The following is a 20,966-nucleotide window of genomic DNA, read 5'->3' as shown; positions in this document are numbered from 1 at the left end:
ACCTCTGGTTGCCCTACAGAGCAATCTGTCAACACAAACAAGTTTTCGCGGCCAGTTCAATACCTAACTTTAGCTAGAGGTTTACTTCAACATTCCCAGTAACTTTGTGTTGCCATTTCTTCTACCACTTGATGATGAGTATGCTCCAGACTCTGACCTTCCAATATTGGAACTACTGTGTTCACAATGCTACATGTGGTTGGTTGGTTGGTTTGTGGGATTAAAGGGACCAGACTGCTACGGTCATCGGTCCCTTTTTCCAAGTACTAAAAACACCCACAGAGAAGAAAAACGATTAACAGAATAGAGCACAGACGACACAGAACAAGAGAAACTGAGACAAAGACCAGACAAAACGAACTAAAATCACACAGAGTGTGACAGTGGTTGGCCGACCATAGAAATAAAAAAGGAAAAGCCAACCACTTAAAACACATTAAAAAATCAGTTTAAAACCAGAGGCCAAAGGCCAGAATCAACACAAAACAATAAGATAAAACAGAAACACTTAGATTAAATGATAAAAAAACCCCGCCCGAATAAAACGTAAAACTAAGTCAGCTGTAGCAGAGTCATCTGTTAAAAGGGCAGGGAGCGTGTCAGGCAGTGCGAACGACTGCCTGAGCGCAGCTAAAAGCGGACACTCCAATAAAATATGGATCACAGATAAAACGGAGCCGCAGCAACATAGAGGTGGGTCCTCACGGCGCAATAAGTGGCCGTGCGTAAGCCGAGTGCGCTCAATGCGCAGCCGGCAGAGGACAACAGACTCCTTGCGGGAGACCCGCATGGACAACTGCCACACAGTCGTTGTTGCCTTGATGGGACGGAGTTTGTTGGGCGTGGGCAGATTGCACCATTCAGCGTCCCAAACCGAAAGAACTTCGCGGCGTAAGACTGCCCGCAAATCAGTCTCCGGGAGGCCAATCTCCAGAGATGATTTACTAGTGGCCTCTTTCACCAGGCGGTCAACATTCTCATTGCCAGGTATCCCAACATGGCCTGGGGTCCACACGAAGACCACAGAGCAGCCGCAACGCGCAAGAGTATGCAGGGACTCCCGGATAGCCAGCACCAGACGGGAACGAGGGAAACTCTTAAACCGCTCAGGGAATTGCTACAGATAACGAAGGACTCACCTGAGCAGGAGCGGATATACTCTAGGGCACGAAAGATGGCGACTAGCTCAGCAGTGTAAACGCTGCAGCCATCCGGCAAGGAACGTTGTTCGGAATGGTCCCCTAGAGTTAGCGCATAACCGACTCGACCAGCGACCATCGAGCCATCAGTGTAAACTATGCCAGAGCCCTGATACATGGCCAGGATGGAATAAAAGCGGCGGCGGAAGGCCTCTGGAGGTACTGAGTCCTTCGGGCCCTGTGCCAAGTCGAGCTGTAGGCAAGGGCGAGGCACACTCCACGGGGATGTACGCAGAAGTGCCCAGAAAGGAGGTGGAACAGGGAAAAACCCAAGCCCGGAGAGAAGCTCCTTGATGCGTATGGCGACCGGACAACCCGACCGGGGCCGACGGTCTGGCAGATGGACGACTGACTGCGGGAACGGGACACGGTAATTTGGATGCCCGGGCAAGCTAAAAACATGGGCAGCATAAGCAGCCAGTAATTGTTGGCGTCGTAACCGCAGTGGAGGGACATCTGCCTCCACTAGTATGCTGTCCACATGGGCTGGTGCGGAAAGCACCAGTGCCAAGGCGTATCCCGCTATGGAGGATTGGGTCCAGCACCCGCAACGCAGATGGGGATGCTGAGCCATAAGCCAGGCTCCCATAATCCAGGCGAGACTGGATTAACGCCTGGTAGAGCCGTAACAGGGTAGAGCGGTCGGTGCCCCAGCGGGTGTGGCTCAAGCATCGCAGAGCATTGAGGTGCCGCCAACACGCCTGTTTGAGCCGCCGGATATGAGGCAGCCAAGTCAAGCGGGCATCGAAAACCACCCCCAAAAACCTGTGTGATTCCACCACTGAAAGAAGTTCGCCGGCAAGATAAAGCCGCGGTTCCGGGTGGACAGTACGTCGCCGGCAGAAATGATAACGCAGGTCTTGGCTGCCGAAAACTGGAACCCATGAGCTACAGCCCAAGACTGCGCCTTGCGGACAGCGCCCTGTAGCTGACGTTTACAGCTGCAATGCCAGTAGAGCTGTAGTAAAGGCAGAAGTCGTCAGCATACAAGGAAGCGGAGACAGAATTTCCCACGGCCGCAGCGAGCCCGTTAATGGCTATTAAAAACAGGCAGACACTTAAAACAGAACCCTGTGGCACACCAGTCTCCTGGACGTGGGAGGAACTATATGAGGCCGCGATTTGCACGCGGAAGGTACAATACGACAGAAAATTTCTGATAAAGATCGGCAGAGGGCCCCGAAGACCCCATCCATGAAGCGTAGAAAGGATGTGATGACGCCATGTCGTATCGTACGCCTTCCGCATGTCGAAAAAGACAGCGACCAGGTGCCGACGGCGGGCAAAGGCAGTACAAATGGTCGACTCCAGGCTCACCAGATTGTCGGTGGCGGAGCGGCCCTGAGACGGAGCCAGAAGGCCCCGAGACTCCAGTACCCAATTCAAGCGCCGGCTCACCATCCGTTCAAGCAACTTGCAAAGAACGTTGGTGAGGCTAATGGGACGGTAGCTGTCCACCCCCAGAGGGCTCTTTCCAGGTTTCAAAACGGGGACGACAACGCTTTCCCACCATCACGACGGAAACTCCCCCTCGACCCAAAGACGTTTGTAAAGATCGAGGAGGCGCCACTGGCAGTCCACTGAAAGGTGTTTCAGCATCTGACAGTGGATGCCATCTGGCCCAGGAGCGGTATCAGGACAAGCGGCTAGGGCACTGCGAAATTCCCACTCACTGAATGGAGCATTGCAAGATTCTGGGTGGTGGGTGCGAAACAAAAGGCTCCGACGTTCCATCCGCTCTTTAATGGAGCGGAAGGCCAGCGGGTAATTGGAAGAAGCGGAACTAAGAGCAAAATGCTCTGCCAAGCTGTTGGCAATTTCGTCGGAGTCTGTACAAACTGCTCCATTCAGTGAGAGCGCAGGGACGCTGACAGGGGTCCGATAGCCATAGAGGCGTCGGATCTTGGCCCAGACCTGCGATGGAGAGACATGGTGGCCAATGGTGGACACATACCGCTTCCAGCACTACTGCTTGCTTTGGCAGATAAGGCGGCGGGCCCGCGCTCGCAGCCGTTTGAAGGTGATGAGGTGTTCAATGCAGGGATGTCGCTTGTGACGCTGTAGCGCCCGCCAGTGATCGTTAATCGCTGCAGCGATCTCCGGCGACCAACAAGGCACAGTCCGCCGCCGAGGTGACCCAGAGGAACGGGGAATGGCAGATTCGACGGCAGTAACGATGCCGGTGGCGACCGATTGAACCACCGCATCAATGTCATCATTAGAGAGAGGCTCAATAGCGGCAGTGGAGGAGAACAAGTCCCAGTCAGCCTTATTCATAGCCCATTTGCTAGGGCGCCCAGAAGAGTTATGCTGTGGTAGTGACAGAAAGATCGGAAAGGGGTCACTACCACACAGATCGTCATGCACACTCCATTGGACAGACGGTAAGAGGCTAGGGCTACAGATTGAAAGGTCAATGGCGGAGTATGTGCCATGCGCCACACTGAAGTGTGTGAAGGCACCATCATTTAAAATCGAGAGATCGAGCTGCGACAATAAATGCTCAATGGTGGCGCCCCTACCTGTTTCCACTGACCCACCCCACAGAGGGTTACGGGCGTTGAAGTCGCCCAATAGCAAGAACGGTGGCGGCAATTGGGCAATCAGCGCAGCCAGGACATGCTGCGAGACATCACCATCCGGTGGAAGGTAAAGACCGCAGACGGTAACAGCCTGTGGCGTCCACATCCGAACAGCGACAGCCTCTACAGGTGTGTGGAGAGGGACAGACTCGCTGTGCAGAGAGTGAAGGACATAGAGACAGACACCACCAGACACCCTTTCAGATGCTGCCCGGTTCTTATAATAACCCCGATAGCCACGGAGGGCGGGGGTTCGCATTGCTGGAAACCAAGTTTCCTGAAGAGCAATGCAGAAGAAACGGTGAAGGCTGATAAGTCGGTGGAGCTCAGCTAGATGGTGGAAGAGACCGCTGCAGTTCCACTGGAGGATGGTGTTGTCCATGGCTGGGAAAGGCGTGACGGGACTGGGAAGGCAGATTACGCCGCTGGGTCACCTGCTGCCTCTGGTGGAGCACCCGTGCAAGTGCTATCCATTGCGTCTGAGGGACCTGCGAGATCGAGGTCCTCAGCGGACGCAAGGATCTCCACCTCATCGTCAGATGCAGAGCTTTTAGGTAGCGGTGGAGTAGGTCCCACCGCAGGGGTCTTGGTCTTACGGGTCTTCAAAGTAGTTTTCCCTCGCTGTTCCTTTGGTTGCCGTTGTTGATAGGGCTTATTGGAGTCAGTCTCCGGGACCGAAGAGGATCGCGAAGCCCGTCGACCAGTGACCTGTGGCGTCTTCAGCCACTGGTTGGTGTCTGCTGTGCCGCTGGTAGGAACCTGGGAAGGGAGTGACCCAAGGGATCCCTTCCGAGCGAGAGAAGCCAAAGAAGACTTACGCTTCTCCGGCTTAGAAGTGGGGACTGGTGTCCCCAGTGGTTTAGTGGGTGCTGCTCCCGAGGTAGATGGTGTGGGAGCAACAGCGAGAGACGGGGCCCCAATCGTCAAGGCGGCAGTTGAGGTCCTCTGACTCTGAGAGCCGACGGTATGACTTGCAGCTGAAGGAGCTGGAGCAGGAGTGACAGTGGAGGCATAAGATGACATCATGAGCACGGGATGTAGCCGTTCAAATTTCCGCTTAGCCTCAGTGTAGGTCAGTCGGTCCAGGGTCTTATATTCCATGTTTTACGTTCTTTCTGGAAGATTCTGCAGTCTGGCGAGCAAGGTGAATGGTGCTCCCCGCAGTTGACACAGATGGGAGGCGGGGCACATTGAGTATCGGAATGAGATGGGCGTCCACAATCTCGACATGTGAGGCTAGAAGTACAGCGAGAGGACATGTGACCGAACTTCCAGCACTTAAAGCACTGCATCGGGGGAGGGATATAGGGTTTGACGTCACATCGGTAGACCATCATCTTGACCTTCTCTGGTAATGTATCACCTTCGAAGGCCAAGATGAAGGCACCGGTAGCTACCTGATTGTCCCTCGGACCCCGATGAACGCGCCGGACGAAATGTACACCACGGCGGTCTAAATTGGCTCGCACCTCGTCATCAGACTGCAAAAGTAGGTCCCGATGGAAAATAATACCCTGGACCATATTTAAACTCTTATGTGGGGTGATGGTAACGTTAACATCCCCCAACTTGTCACAAGCAAGTAACCTGCGTGACTGGGCAGAGGATGCCGTTTTTATCAAAACTGACCCAGAGCGCATTTTGGACAAGCCCTCCACCTCCCCAAACTTGTCCTCTAAATCCTCTACAAAGAACTGAGGCTTCACGGATAGAAACGAGTCACCATCAGCTCTGGTACAGACAAGATACCTGGGCGAATACACGTCACTGTCATTCATTGCCTTTCGTTCCTCCCATGGTGTGGCCAGGGAGGGGAACGATTTGGGGTCATAAACGTTAGCTTTAAAATGAGCCCTCGAACGCTTAGAGACTGTTGGTGGCTGGCCGCCAGCGAGAGATGATGTACCACGCTTCATTGCGGGTCATCCGCCCTGATGCCACCTACTCCGACCAAAGGCCCTCCCCACGGGCGCCACCCAGCCGCAGCAATAGCCACCTGGCAGGTTGGCCATTGCCGGGAGTCCTGATGCCCCAGGGAGATGGGCATCCACTCCTTGGCATACGTGGGGAGTTAACGGCGCAGGCATCAGTAGAGCGATCCCTGTGTTGTCAGGGGGCTACAACCAACAGGGTACATGGCGGCCCCACCACAACGGACTGGCTCCCCACCACAACGGACTGGCTACTGTGCTGGATCTTAGGTGCAAAAATGTCCAAGGTCGTCATCGCAGTTAAAAGCAACACTGCAGAGTGCAGCGTGGGAATCGCACCCAGGGATGTATCCTCGCCCAAGAGATGGAAAACGAGCGGGACACCATTGCAACGACGAAAAAGCCAGCTAAAGGTCTCAATGCACGACGGATACGGTGCACCATGTAAGGCGCCCTTCCCCAATTGGCTCGCTCTTCGGAATAATTTAGAAAGATGGAGGTCAAACCCGAGAGGGGACCATCACATAAGGCCGAAACATGTGAGACTCCTTTTAGTCGCCTCTTACGACAGGCAGGAATACCACGGGCCTATTCTAACCCCCGAACCCGCTGGGGGGGTGCTACATGTGTATGTTCCTTGTTTGATGACCACTCTAGCATCCTACTGCACCTAGACTGGTCCACAAAATCAGCCAATCTTAATCCAATAAAAAATATCAAGGACTATCAGGAAAACTGGATAAGACATAATAATCAATATCCTTGAAGTATGGTAGTTCTATGGATTTAATTACCAATGAGTGGTTTTAGCTGAATGTAGCATACCTGAAGAAAATGAAGGGGACGGTCGCAGATCTGACACCATTATCAAGGGCAGTAGAAGTGTTACAGAGTGATGTTTGTGGGGTGACTAATTTTTTGTCCAGTGTGCTTATAGAACTGGATCTCACAGAGCAGGCAAAATACAATAACAGTAACTAAAAATTTAGTACAATTTAGAATAGAAGGAGTGATTAGATGATACACATAGCTACAGAAGCTTGCATGACTATGAGAAAGATAATAGTTGGTGCCTACAGGAAAATTAAAGGAACCTTTGCAGAAAAGAGAAGCTCAGATGGCAAGCCTGTAATAAAACGAAAAAGTGAAGGGCTCATTCCATCTCAAATCAACTAACAGACTGAACCTTGATATCTCAGATTTGGATGAATTTTTTTTTTTTTTTTCCGGGTAATGCACCCACTAAACACTAGTTTAAAATTGAAATTTCAAATTTTTCTGACCTTTGGTTTTTGAGTTTCAAATGCTTAAAAATCAAAAAACCTCTGTTTTTGATCAATCGATGATTGTTTTAAAATGCTGTAGCTCAAAAATTATACAACCTAGAGAGCTCAAACTTGCACCATTGTTTTCCTCTAAAAATTCCCTTCAATTTGATATGTAACATGACTATGCTACCTAAATCTGTAAATTTTAAACTATTCCAAAAAACCTTTTTGAAATTTCCAAAATATGTACCCACAGATTTTTTTATAAAAATTGTATGTGTTGTCCAGTCTAACTGACCTCATGCATGCAAAATTTCAAGAGGGGATCTCAATGGGTTCTTGTATAAAATAATATTTTACTACCCCCAATACACACAAGTGAGGTGAAAAGCAGACTATTTCTAGGCTATTAATACTAAGGTAGGCCTACGTAATTCTAACAAACTTAAATTATTATGTTAGCCTTTTTATGCAACATTACCCTATTTTTGTTTGCTAATTCATAAAATGATATATTAATGCAAGAATAAAATATATAAAAATATAATAACTTAAGAATCTTACGATTTTATACGACATTCACTTATTCTTATAAAAAAATGTGAGATTTTCATATAGGGTCAAGGCTCTAGTTTTGGCCACTACCCCACTTATGGCCACCTTGATGTAACGGGTGCAATTTTAAGCTCCTTTGGAATACCAGCCAGTCCTACCATAGCAATATGAAATGTGCTATTCAATTGTCTATAGAAACATTTCGTTTTTTGGTCTTGTTTGAAGTCACCATTTAATGAAAAGATCTGTGTTGCAGAAGTTGAGTTATGTAGTGTTCTACTTTAAGCAAACACGATCTGTTTTTTTGTATTCTACAAGTTGTACAAAGCATCAGGAGAAACTTAATTTGCTGAGAGGTAAGATTAAGTATTATACTTTCATTTCCTACAAGTTAAACACGATAAAACCTAAAAACATGTCATTAATATGGCCGTAAGTGCGGCCCCGATCCTACATTAAAATGTGTATGAAACAATCATAGCAAAAAAACTTATGAGTGCCATATATTGTGCTATGTTTTAGTGTTAAGTTGTCCAAGTGATCTAGTATAGAGCGCTGTAGTCTTAGTGTACGCCGTGCCATGTATGTGGTAATATATCAAATATCATAAAATACGATTATTGAATATATTAATTTTTTCTAGAATGTTCCAAATAATAGAAATGTAGTTATTTAAGTTGTGTGTGTGTGTGTGTGTGTGTGTGTGTGTGTGTGTGTGTGTGTGTATATATATATATAAAATAGAGGGAAACATTCCACGTGGGAAAAATTATATATAAAAACAAAGATGAGGTGACTTACCGAACGAAAGCGCTGGCAGGTCGATAGACACACAAACAAACACAAACATACACACAAAATTCAAGCTTTCGCAACAAACTGCTGCCTCATCAGGAAAGAGGGAAGGAGAGGGAAAGACGAAAGGAAGTGGGTTTTAAGGGTGAGGGTAAGAAGTCATTCCAATCCCGGGAGCGGAAAGACTTACCTTAGGGGGAAAAAAGGACGGGTATACACTCGCGCACACACACACATATCCATCCAGTGTGTGCGAGTGTATACCCGTCCTTTTTTCCCCCTGAGGTAAGTCTTTCCGCTCCCGGGATTGGAATGACTCCTTACCCTCTCCCTTAAAACCCCCATCCTTTCGTCTTTCCCTCTCCTTCCCTCTTTCCTGACGAAGCAACCGTTGGTTGCGAAAGCTAGTATTTTGTGTGTATGTTTGTGTTTGTTTGTGTGTCTATCGATGTGCCAGCGCTTTCGTTTGGTAAGTCACATCATCTCTGTTTTTAGATATATTTTTCCCATGTGGAATGTTTCCCTCTATTAATTAATACATACACACACACACACACACACACACACACACACACTTTTTGATAGTAGAATTTGTTGCCTTACAGAAATGGCATCTCAGAAGAATTGGGCAATTATTGCTGGTAAATGTTGCAACCCTTTTAAAGAAGAAAATCATAAGAAAGTCCGTGTACAATCACTAAGAAATGTAACAGACTGGATGTGCTCTCTAGACTTAGGAATCGTTAGTGGCATGAAAATATGTGATGTATGTAAGAAAAAGGTTAGTGACAAACACAAAACAGAAGATGACATTTTACGTTGCAGTAGCAAAAATGTAAACGATTCTTTTATTGATCCTCAATCTCCCGTAGACTATTTGAACACATCACTGGAACACATTGGTGAGCCACCACTAAAGAAGAAAAAGTTTGCTGTGCCTACCTACACAAATAAAAAACTTGATAAAATAAAGTCTAGCTTAGAAAAGAACTTACCACACCAGAATCGAGCCCTGAAGATGTTATTACTGAACATTCTGAAGATGAATCGGAGATTATTCAATAGTTAATAGAACAGTTTGCTCAAACAACAAAAAGAAGTGAAAACATGATGATTTTGTCTATCTTACCTATGAGCTGGAGCTGTCAGAAAATAGAAGAAGAATTTGGAGTGACAAACTACATGGCTCGTGTAGTAAAATTGTTAGTAAAAGAAAAAGGAATTTTGTCAAATCCTAATCCTAAACCTGGAAAAACTCTAAATGAGAATGTTGTTGACGGTATAAATACTTCTACAATTCTGACGACGTTAGTAGAATGATGCCAGGGAAAAAAGATTGTGTGACCATAAGAAATAAAGATGGAAAGATCCAGGTTCAAAAGAGGCTAGTGTTGGCAAATTTGTAAGAAATATACCAATTATTTAAGGAAAAGATCACTGCAAACAAAATTGGGTTTTCCAAGTTTTGGGAATTAAGACCAAGGAACTGTATCCTGGCTGGAAGAAGTGGCACACTTACTGTTTGTGTGTGTACCTTACACCAAAACATTAAGCTAATGATGAATGGTGCTAAGAAGCAAAATTTTGTTTTGGATGGAGATAAAACCGCTTTGAAATCTTATCATTCCTGCCTAGTCAAGATGATGTGCAATCCACCATCACAACAATGTTTTATGGATATTTGTAAGGAATGTCCTGGTGTCTCTAGACTTAAAGATCTATTGAATGCAAAGTTCACTGATGATGACTGATGAAGTTACCCACAAAAACTGGGTAACTGTAGATAGGTGTTTGATGGAAACTGTAGTAAAAAGTACTGATGACTTTATGGATGAGTTTTTGGACACACTAATGAAGGTAAAAACTCATTCATTTATAGCTAGTCAACAGAAAGAACACTACAGCGAAATCAAGGACAATTTAACTGAAGGCCATGTAGTAGTCAACTGTGATTTTGCAGAAAACTACTCTTTCGTAGTACAAGATGAAATACAATCATTCCACTGGACTACTAACCAAGCTCCACTGCATCCTTTCATCATATATTATAAATGGGAGGGAAAACTAAAACATCTGCAGCATGTCTTCATATCAGATTGCCCGAAACATAATACACTTGCTTTCTATGTATTCCAGAAAAAACTGCTAGAAATCATTAAGCAAACCTTGCCTTTTGCACTAAAAAAGATTACTTACTTTTCTGATGGCAGCGCTGCATAAAACTGATTTTGAAGTTGAGGCAGAGTGGGAGTTCTTTGCAACATCCCATGGCAAGCCTGCATGTGTTGGCCTTGGCGGAACTGTTAAGCGGCTACCTGCTAAAGCCAGTTTACAAAGGCAACTGTTGTTGTTCTGGTCTTCAGTCCCGAGATTGGTTTGATGCAGCTCTCCATGCTACCCTATCCTGTGCAAGCTTCTTCATCTCCCAGTACCTACTGCAACCTACATCCATCTGAATCTGTTTAGTGTATTCATCTCTTGATATCCCTCTACGATTTTTACCCTCCACGCTGCCCTCCAATACTAAATTGGTGATCCCTTGATGCCACAGAACATGCCCTACCAACCGATCCCTTCATCTAGTCAAGTTGTGCCACAAACTCCTCTTCTCCCCAATCCTATTCAATACCTCCTCATTAGTTATGTGATTTACTCATCTAATCTTCAGCATTCTTCTGTAGCACCACATTTTGAAAGCTTCTATTCTCTTCTTGTCCAAACTATTTATTGTCCATGTTTCACTTCCATACATGGCTACACTCCATACATGTACTTTCAGAAACGACTTCCTGACAAATCTATACTTGATGTTAACAAACTCCTCTTCTTCAGAAATGCGTTCCTTGCCATTGCCAGTCTACATTTTATATCCTCTCTACTTCGACTACCATCAGTTATTTTGCTCCCCAAATAGCAAAACTCCTTTACTACTTTAAGTGTCTCATTTCCTAATCTAATTCCCTCAGAATCACCCGACTTAATTCGACTAAATTTCATTATCCTCGTTTTGCTTTTGTTGATGTTCATCTTATATCCTTCTTTCAAGACACTGTCCATTCCATTCAAGTGCTCTTCCAAGTCCTTTGCTGTCTATGACAGAATTATAATGTCATTGGCGAACCTCACAGTTTTTATTTCTTCTCCGTGGATTTTAATACCTACTCCGAATTTTTCTTTTGTTTCCTTTACTGCTTGCTCAATATACAAATTGAATAACATCGGGGATAGGCTACAACCCTGTCTGACTCCGCTCCCAACCACTGCTTCTCTTTCATGCCCCTCGACTCATAACTGCCATCTGGTTTCTGTACAAATTGTAAATAGCCTTTTGCTCCCTGTATTCTACCCCTGCCACCATTAAAATTTGAAAAAGAGTATCCCAGTTAACATTGTCAAAAGCCTTTCTCTAATGTTAGAAACATAGGTTTGCCTTTCCTTAATCTATTTTCTAAGATAAGTCGTAGGGTTAGTATTGCCTCACGTGTTCCAATATTTCTACGGATTCAAAACTGATCTTCTTCGAGGTCGGCTTCTACCAGTTTTTCCATTCGTCTGTAAAGAATTCGAGTTAGTATTTTGCAGCTGTGACTTATTAAACTGATAGTTCGGTAATTTTCGCATCTGTCAACAACTGCTTTCTTTGGGATTGGAATTATTATATTCTTCTTGAGGTCTGACAGTATTTCGCCGGTCTCATACAACCTGCTCACTAGATGGTAGAGTTTTGTCAGGACTGGCTCTCCCAAGGCTGTCAGTAGTTCTAATGGAATCTTTTCTACCCCCGGGGCCTTGAATCGACTCAGGTCTTTCAGTGCTCTGTCAAAATCTTCACACATTATCATATCTCCCATTTCATCTTCATCTACATCCTCTTCCATTTCCATAATATTGTTCTCCAGTACATCACCCTTGTATAGACCCTCTATATACTCCTTCCACCTTTCTGCTTTCCGTTCATTGCTTAGAACTGGGCTTCCATCTGAGTTCTTGATATTTATACAAGTGGCTCTCTTTACTCCAAAGGTCTCTTTAATTTTCTTAGAGGCAGTATCTATCTTACCCCTAGTGAGATAAGGCTCTACATCCCTACATTTGTCCTCTAGCCATGCCTGCTTAGCCATTTTGCACTTCCAGTCGATCTCATTTTTGAGACGTTTGTATTCCTTTCTGCCTGCTTCATTTATTGCATTTTTATATTTTCTTCTTTCATCAATTAAATTCAATATTTCTTCTGCTAACCTAGGATTTCTACTAGCTCTCGTCTTTTTACCTACTGGATTCTCTGCTGCCTTCACTACTTCATCCCTCAAAGCTACCCATTCTTCTTCTACTGTATTTCTTTCCCCCATTCCTGTCAAGTTTTTCATTATACTCTCCCTGAAACTCTGTACAACCTCTGGTTTAATCAGTTTATCCAGGTCCCATCTCCTTAAATTCCCACCTTTTTGCAATTTCTTCAGTTTTAATCTACAGTTCATAACCAATAGATTGTGGTCGGAGTCCACATCTGCCCCTGGAAATGTCTTACAATTTAAAACCTAGTTCCTAAATCTGTCTTACCATTATATAATCTATCTGAAACCGTCAGTTTCTCCAGGCTTCTTCCATGTACACAACCTTCTTGCATGATTCTTGAACCAAGTATTAGCTATGATTAAGTTTTGCTCTGTGCAAAATTCTACCGGATGGCTTCGTCTTTCACTTCTTCCTCCCAATCCATAATCACCTACTATGTTTCCTTCTCTTTCTTTTCCTACTACCGAATTCCAGTCACCCATGACAAAGGCCATATGACCAACAAATCTTAACACACAAATCACTTTATGTATTTGCCATGGAAAACATAAAAAACATTGACTTTGAATATTACACAACAGAGGACTATGAACTGACCAAAGAACACTTACTTCCTCAGTTTAGTGAATCAAAAGCGATTGTGGGAACGCAAAAGTTTCACTCATATAAACCCTGCACAGAGAGTCAAATTACTCTCAAGCCGTATCATTTTAGTCTGGATGAGTCTCTTGAATACGTGAGAACACTGAACCAAATAACACTGTCACATATGGAAAATACTGCTGCTGGTTTTGTGTCAGTAGCATATGATGACTCTTGGCGGCTAGGATGCAATGAAGAAAAATACAATGACATGTACCGAATAATTTTTTTACAGCCAATGGGTCCAGCCCTGTCTTTTTACTATCCACAACCAAGAGATGTATTAGATGTCGCAGGAAATACTCTCCTACAAACAACGAATCCAACAACAGCTACGGGACGAACCTACACTTTAAGTGCTAAAGAAATGATGTTGTCCTCTCTTGCTTGGGAAAAAATCTTAAAAATCATAAAAGAAGCACATTTAAATTGGGTCATTCCATATCAATTCAACCAATTTGAGAAAATGTTCCAGCTGATAGTCTCAGATTTGGCTGAAATTTAGCACACCAAGTGTGGAACACTCACGCACAAAATTTTAAGTTCCCCTGCAAATTAGTTCCAGAGTTATGGCTTGTGAACTGTCACAACTTGTTTGAACAAAAGCACCACTATTACACTCTACTGCCTTCATACTGACTTTCCACAACAGTACTGACCAGTCTGAACTAGAATCTTAAAAACATGAGTAACCTGTAATTGTTGCTTGTTTCCTTTGTTGTTCCTGCCTAACAATGACTCATTCTGTCCCTGAAAACTACCATTGTTTAACTTTGTTGCCTAATGGTTCCCAACAATTGCTGCAGCTTTATCTGAAACAAGCTGTATGCATCATCACTATTACTTGCTAAATCGTGTTAAAAGAAACTTAACCAAATATATCTCTGTCAACTTTTATTGTACACAAATGCCTTGCAATAACAAGTTGAAATTTTGCCACATATTATATTATGGTCTACTTATGCAGTGTTTGAAATTTGGCTTAGATATCACTTGTCCCTTTTGTGGTACCACACTAAGAAAATCCATGTTTTTCAGGTAATTTTCAAATTGTTGTATTTTCGTGTGCATGTAACTCTGTTTGTGTGACTGATATGGGTTCAAATGGCTCTAAGGACTATGGGACTTAACATCTGAGGCCATCAGTCCCCTAAACTTAGAACTACTTAAACCTAACTAACCTAAGGACATCACACACATCCATGCCCGAGGCAGGATTCGAACCTGCAACCATAGCAGTGTCAGTGTGATTCAGGACTGAAGCGCCTAGAACCGTTAGGCCACAGCAGCCGGCACTGATATGGGCAAGATGAGCTCTGTGTGTGTTTAGGCCACATTAAGCTTACCACAAAAAATTATACCCTTTTCAAGTGAATTATATTTGGCATAGAGGGCACCTACAATATGTACCTTTTAACGTATTACATTTTTTAACCACATTTTGGAATTTTATTTTCCCTCAGAAATATGTTGTTGGTGTTTTGATTCATGGAGTGTGTTCTCTAAATGGATGTTACTGGGTTGTAAAAATTTCACTGGACTGTGTGGAATAGTTCCAAAGTTATTAAGCCCTGAAGTTGGGTCTGAAGACAGATTGCCAGATGCGGGTTGCAATTTCCGGGTTACGCCACCTTCTTTCACAAGTCATAATTCTGGAACTAATTGGCAGGGAAACTAATACTTTGTACACGAGTGTTCCGCACATAGTAGAATTAGTGTACTGAATTTCAGTCAAATCTGAGACTATGAGCTGGAGCCCCTGGTTGAACTGACATGGGATGACCCAATTATGTTACACCTACCCTCACTAAACACTAAGTTGTATAAATACCATGTGTATTAACTTTGTAGATACCAATTAGTATTAGAAACACAGTTCTATTCATGCAAATATCAACAAGTTAACCTTTTTCCCAAGTGAAATTAATTATATGCCAATTTCTAATATAAGGAACTTGCTGCAAATGATTACAAATAACACTGGAAAACCAAGAAAAAGATAACCTCTGCCATTTACAACTAAGGATGAAGGTGAGTGGCTTTATTCAAAATTTTAACTTGTAGCACGTATATTACCAATTAAAATGTGTTCACTTCCTTCTGATACATAGTTAAAAGGATCATGAACATTAAATCGAAACAACACTATATCATTTAATGAATCAACAAACAATAAGAGGGTAATGTTGCATAAAAAGGCTAACATAATAATTTAAGTTTGTTAGAATTACATAGGCCTACCTTAGTATTCATAGCCTAGAAATAGTCTGCTTTTCACCTCACTAGTGTGTATTGCTGTAATGAAATATTATTTTATACAAGAACCCATTGAGCCCCACCTTGAAATTTTGCATGCATGTAGTCAGACTAGACAATACACACAATTTTTATAAAAAACTCCAAGGGTACATATTTTGGAAATTTCAAAAAAATTTTTTTTTTTTTTTTGGAATAGTTTAAAATTTTCAGATTTAGGTAACAGTCATGTCACATATCAAATTGAAGGGAATTTTTAGAGGAAAACTATGGTGCAAGTTTGAGCTCTCTAGGTTTTATAGTTTTTCAGCTACAGCATTTTAAAACAACCATCAACTGATCAAGAGCAGAGGTTTTTTTTTTATTTTTAAACCTTTGAAACTCAAAAACCAAGAGTCAGAAAAATTTGAAAATAAAATTTAAACTAATGTTAGTGGGTACATCACCCGAAAAAAAAATCATCCAAATCTGAGAGGGTATGGTTCAAATCATACAGTACAATTGGTTGACTTGACACGGAATGACCCGAAGGATAAAATATGGGAGCACTATAAAAATGAAAGACACCTGAGGGCAGTATTACAGAATGGGAAGCCATGAATGAGAACTGATTGCAACACTGTGAGAAGAATGCGACAGCTGTTGTAAAATGGAATATGGTGGAATACGGTCTGGGCATGAATATTGAGCATCAAAAAAAATGTGAAACCTAATAAGCATAGAACAAAAATCTGAAATGGTGTTCACAGGAATACTGAACAATTGACCACAGTTAATCAATACAACACCATCTACCAAATTTCAATTTCTCTCTGATCTTAAGGTTAATGGAAAAAAATTAGACGCCAAATGAATGCAGCATTGTAAACCAAAGTTAAAATGGCTTTATTACATGTAATTATTACATTGTAAAATCACAGGGTTGCCGCAAATTTCTTACAAATAAATTCCTTTTCCTGCAGGTCTTCTAAGATACTTCACTCAAGTTTCCAAATAAAAGGTGCAAGTTTTACACAAATAACAAGAAAACACAATGTATCCTGAAAACTAGTTCTGGTATTTGAACAGCTAGACCTACAGACACATCATATAGCTAATACCTTGGGCCGAAAGCAGAAAAGTACCAGATTGACATTCTCATCCAAGTACAGGGTTGTTTCAGCTAAACATAAACTTTCTGTTAGTTGTGTTGATTTTACAGTGTGATTCGATTACATTTTGTCGATACATGAAGTAGGCTATTTATAAAACCCAGCGAAGTAACGACAACAGGCATAATATCTATAATTATTCAACTGGGCCGAATTCGTAAAGAATGAGTTCTACACTCGTTTGTGCCCTAAAAAATAACATGACTAATACAAGAACATGTTTTTAAGATATTTTCAACCCCGCTTGCACACATCATTACCACCGATCCTATATAATGATATATACTGGAATAATGGTCCTCACACGTTTACGTACGGGTAATCAATCGAGCACGCTATACCTCTTGGTTGCTTTACTGAAAGCCCCAATCAAGACAACTAATAGAGATATAGTCGCCTGTTGTCCTTGCAAGTTACATCAACACGGATAACATTTTTTTCCAGTTGTCTAGCCGTTATCTAATCGATAAGATAACTGCGCAATCAACTTAACAATACTATAACATGCCGACATTAGACTTCGTTGTCAGCTTTACAACTTTCTTTTACAAAATTTATATCGGTCTCTTAGTATCCACTACTTCTGCTCTATATCTGAAACGAAAGTTGGGCACTGAACAGAAAACCGGCGCTTCTGTATTGCAATTCATTCCAACTAACCGGATTATTAGTGCCAACAAACTTGTATAGAAAAATGCTAGAACCTCATAGTAAACCAAACGCCAACCTACTTGTGATATTATCTTCAAAACGAAGAAATTGCTTTCTTTCAAAAAACACCGGCTCTTTATGCCAACTGAACTACGGAATACAATCAGAGACCTACACAACATCTTCAACAGTTTCCAAGGTCGATGTCAATCAGAGAAATTCGATGAGAGGGAATAAAATCAGAACAATTTTTTAGATGGCAACCATTTACTTACAAGTGAGAAAATAATATTTGCATTTTATTAACGAGTTGAAGCTTGTACCACTTCATACAAAACAATTTTATAACTAGCAAGTATACATATACGTAACAAAATAATATACGTAACAAAATAATATTTAATTATGAACTGAAATGAAATTATAGTTCAAACGCAGGCAAACTTCATTAATGAGGGACGAGAAAAATTATGCTGGTTATACAATAATTCAGTGCTTTGGTGCAGCAGCTGTTAGAAACTGCATTAATAATTAAACAGCAAAAAAAATTTTACATAGTCAAGATAAATTTAAATTATTAGAATTATGAGGAATGCCAGTCCTTAGTAAAGAACGACTCAAAAAATGACAAAGCATTTCAAAATTCAAAAGATGCTAGTCACACATGCCGTTAACGGAACGTCTACGTCAGTGTCGAGGTTTCTCCGGGAGGAAGTGTTCACATTGGATTTATAGTTTTTGTATTGTATGTATTCACTTGTCCTACAACACTTAACTTTGTACAGACTGTTATTTAACAAGACCAAATAAAATTCAAACCAAATCTGCTAGCATCAGAAGTTAACTTATTTCCACTGCGTTCATTCGTGTTAATAGTAGCGGATTTTGTGTCTTAGCCGTCATGAAGGTGTTGTGGTAGTTCTGATCCAAGTGGGAGAGCTCTTTTTGTTAATTCGCCTTGTTGATGGTCTACAAACAACATCCACCGACAGCGCCATTGCAATTTGGAGCCCTTACAACTTACACGCTCAATATTTATTGCGCAACAATGTGTGCTGCGCAATAATGCAGACCGCCTGAGAGCGACATTGGCGGTTCCCGCAGTGTATTGAAGGTGACTGAGAAGCTATATAAATACTGATGGTAGCTCAGTATTGCGCCATGTATTGACAATACACGGCAGTTCCCAGTTATCGTGATTTGGAGACATGCTGACAAAGATACAGTGACGGCAGATGAATATAAATAGGCTGCGTGTTACTATGGATGCCTGTAAAACGCCTTCCAAGCCAGTTTTTCGCCGAATGCCGTTTCCTCTAGGTTTTCTTATTGCATTAATTTTCTTATTGCATCACGTAGCGACTGCAGTCGCAATACATACGATTTCTACATTATCGAATGCCGACGTGTTCGCTGCAAAGGCAGAGTCTTAATTGACGCGTCCGGGGCACAAATATTGCTCAATAATATTCTGCCGTTCTTGGCCTCGCACTTCCGCGCAATACGTGGACACAATATATTTGTGCAATAAATATTGTGCCTACAATTGTAGCTGTGTATTTCTGCTTCCTGACAGTTCGCTGTTTAGATTAAGTCCGCCTCCACAGATCTTGGTCCGCGAACCTCTTTCCGAGTCGCACAGTTTCTTATTTTACCAGCCTTGTTGGTCAGATGTTTCATGAATGGTATTGGGGGTTTTAGGGTAACTACTGGGTATTTTGGAAAGTGGTTGTGTCACAGTGACAGGTTTGTGATTCATACCTCGAGTTAATGGTTAGCCTATCTGTTGTATAGTTTGAAACTTCAGTTTGCTGGCACCAGGAAACAAAAGTCATTTGTATAACTACTCGTTCAAAACTGTTAAACCGTTGGTTAATGTATGCTCTGTTTCGCCAAATTTTATGTGTGCAGTCGCTATGTCATCGCCTTGATTTTTTTGTTTGCTTTGTTTTATTTTCGTGAGACATTAGAAAAGACCCATGAGGTTTTAGATGCATTTTCGTACGCAAGTTCTGCCACAGAAGAGACCAGCTATCTGGAGGCGAAAAATTATTTAAGTTTTATAATACCTGGACAAAGATCGATACCTGACCATGCCGTGGATTGTTGATGCCATGGGTCAATGTTGAGCTGCACCACCAGATGAGGGAGAGCACCTGTAACTGCTGTATCTTGGTGGTACAATTAATAGTTTACATGCTCACCATCTGTCTCGCTGCATCCTCATGCTGGTATCCCATGCCCCTTACTGACCCATTGAATTAGATTAGATTAGATTAGATTAGATTTACTTTCATTCCAATTGATCCGTAGTGAGGAGGTCCTCCAGGATGTGGAACATGTCAGAAAAACAACAATACATGACAAATATTTAAACTAAAACAAATAAGCTAATGTACCATTCCACAGGTCCCAAGTGGAATGATCGTCATTTTTTAATGAACACTAAGAGTCATTTTACAAATACTATTGCACTGAATTTAAAATAAAAAAGTTTTTTATTTATTTATAAGGTAAGAAACATGTAATACAACTACTGTAATACTTATTTACAATGAACACATTACTGCACTGAAATGGTGCAGAAGTTAGATTATACTTACACACACACACACACACACACACACACACACACAAATTTTCAGTGAACACATTACTGCACTGAAATTGTGCAGAAGATATGTTGTACTTATATACAAATCAGTTGGTTTTCCTCAGAAATTCATCAATGGAGTAGAAGGAGTTGGCCACCAATAAATCCTTTAGGCTTCTCTTAAACTGAATTTCATTGGTTGTTAAGCTTTTTATGGCTGCTGGCAAGTTATTGAAAATGTGTGTTCCTGAATAATGCACACCTTTTTGTACAAGACTAAGTGACTTTAAATCCTTGTGAAGATTATTCTTATTTCTAGTATTGATTCCATGAATTGAGCTATTGGTTTGAAAAAGTGATATATTTTTAATGACAAATTTCATTAAGGAATAAATATATTGGGAAGCTGTAGTTAGTATCCCTAGTTCCCTAAACAGGCTTCTGCAGGATGTTCTTGAGTTCACACCACATATAATTCTTACTGCACGTTTTTGTGCCCGGAAAACTTTAGCTTGGCTTGATGAATTACCCCAGAAAATAATCCCATATGACATTATGGAATGAAAGTAAGCATAGTATGCCAGCTTTTTCATTTTTATATCCCCTATGTCTGACAAAATTCGCATTGCAAACAGAGATTTGTTAAGACGCTTCAGCAGTTCTGTGGTGTGCTCCTCCCAGTTGAATTTATTATCAAGCTGTAATCCCAAGAATTTAACACCGTCCACTTCTTCTATCTTCTTGTCATCATATGTTAGACATATACTCTTGGGACACCCCTTACAAGTTCTGAACTGCATGTAGTGTGTTTTTTCAAAGTTTAGTGACAAAGAATTGGCTAGGAACCAGTGATTAATGTCTACAAATATTTTATTGGCTGATCTTTCTAAGACTACACCTGATTTGCTATTTATTGCAATGTTTGTATCATCAGCAAACAAAACAAACTTGGCATCTGGTAATGTTACTGATGAAAGGTCATTGATATACACAAGAAAAAGTAAGGGCCCCAAAATGGAACCTTGTGGGACCCCACATGTAATTAGT

At 42.2% G+C, this 20,966-nt stretch overlaps 1 protein-coding gene across 3 annotated transcripts in view; it reads right to left on the bottom strand.

The window, feature by feature from the left end:
- The window catches only part of LOC124612886 (protein D3-like), a 71,491-nt gene extending 53,965 nt beyond the window's left edge, over positions 1-17,526 (bottom strand). The window contains exon 1 of one of the 3 annotated variants that reach the window (XM_047141335.1): positions 17,407-17,526. In XM_047141335.1, the coding sequence (XP_046997291.1) occupies positions 17,407-17,508 (102 nt within the window). In that variant the 5' untranslated portion in view covers positions 17,509-17,526. Of the gene's footprint in view, positions 1-16,624; positions 16,756-16,991; positions 17,017-17,406 lie in introns of those variants that run through there. The other 2 variants (XM_047141336.1, XM_047141337.1) reach the window with 2 other exon arrangements.
- Between the last annotated feature and the right edge of the window lie 3,440 nt (positions 17,527-20,966).

This window comes from Schistocerca americana, chromosome 4 (assembly GCF_021461395.2).
Source record: "Schistocerca americana isolate TAMUIC-IGC-003095 chromosome 4, iqSchAmer2.1, whole genome shotgun sequence".
NCBI classification, from domain to species: domain Eukaryota; kingdom Metazoa; phylum Arthropoda; class Insecta; order Orthoptera; family Acrididae; genus Schistocerca; species Schistocerca americana.
Note: the sequence above shows the minus strand (reverse complement) of the source record. Positions and strands in the feature narration are given on the sequence as shown.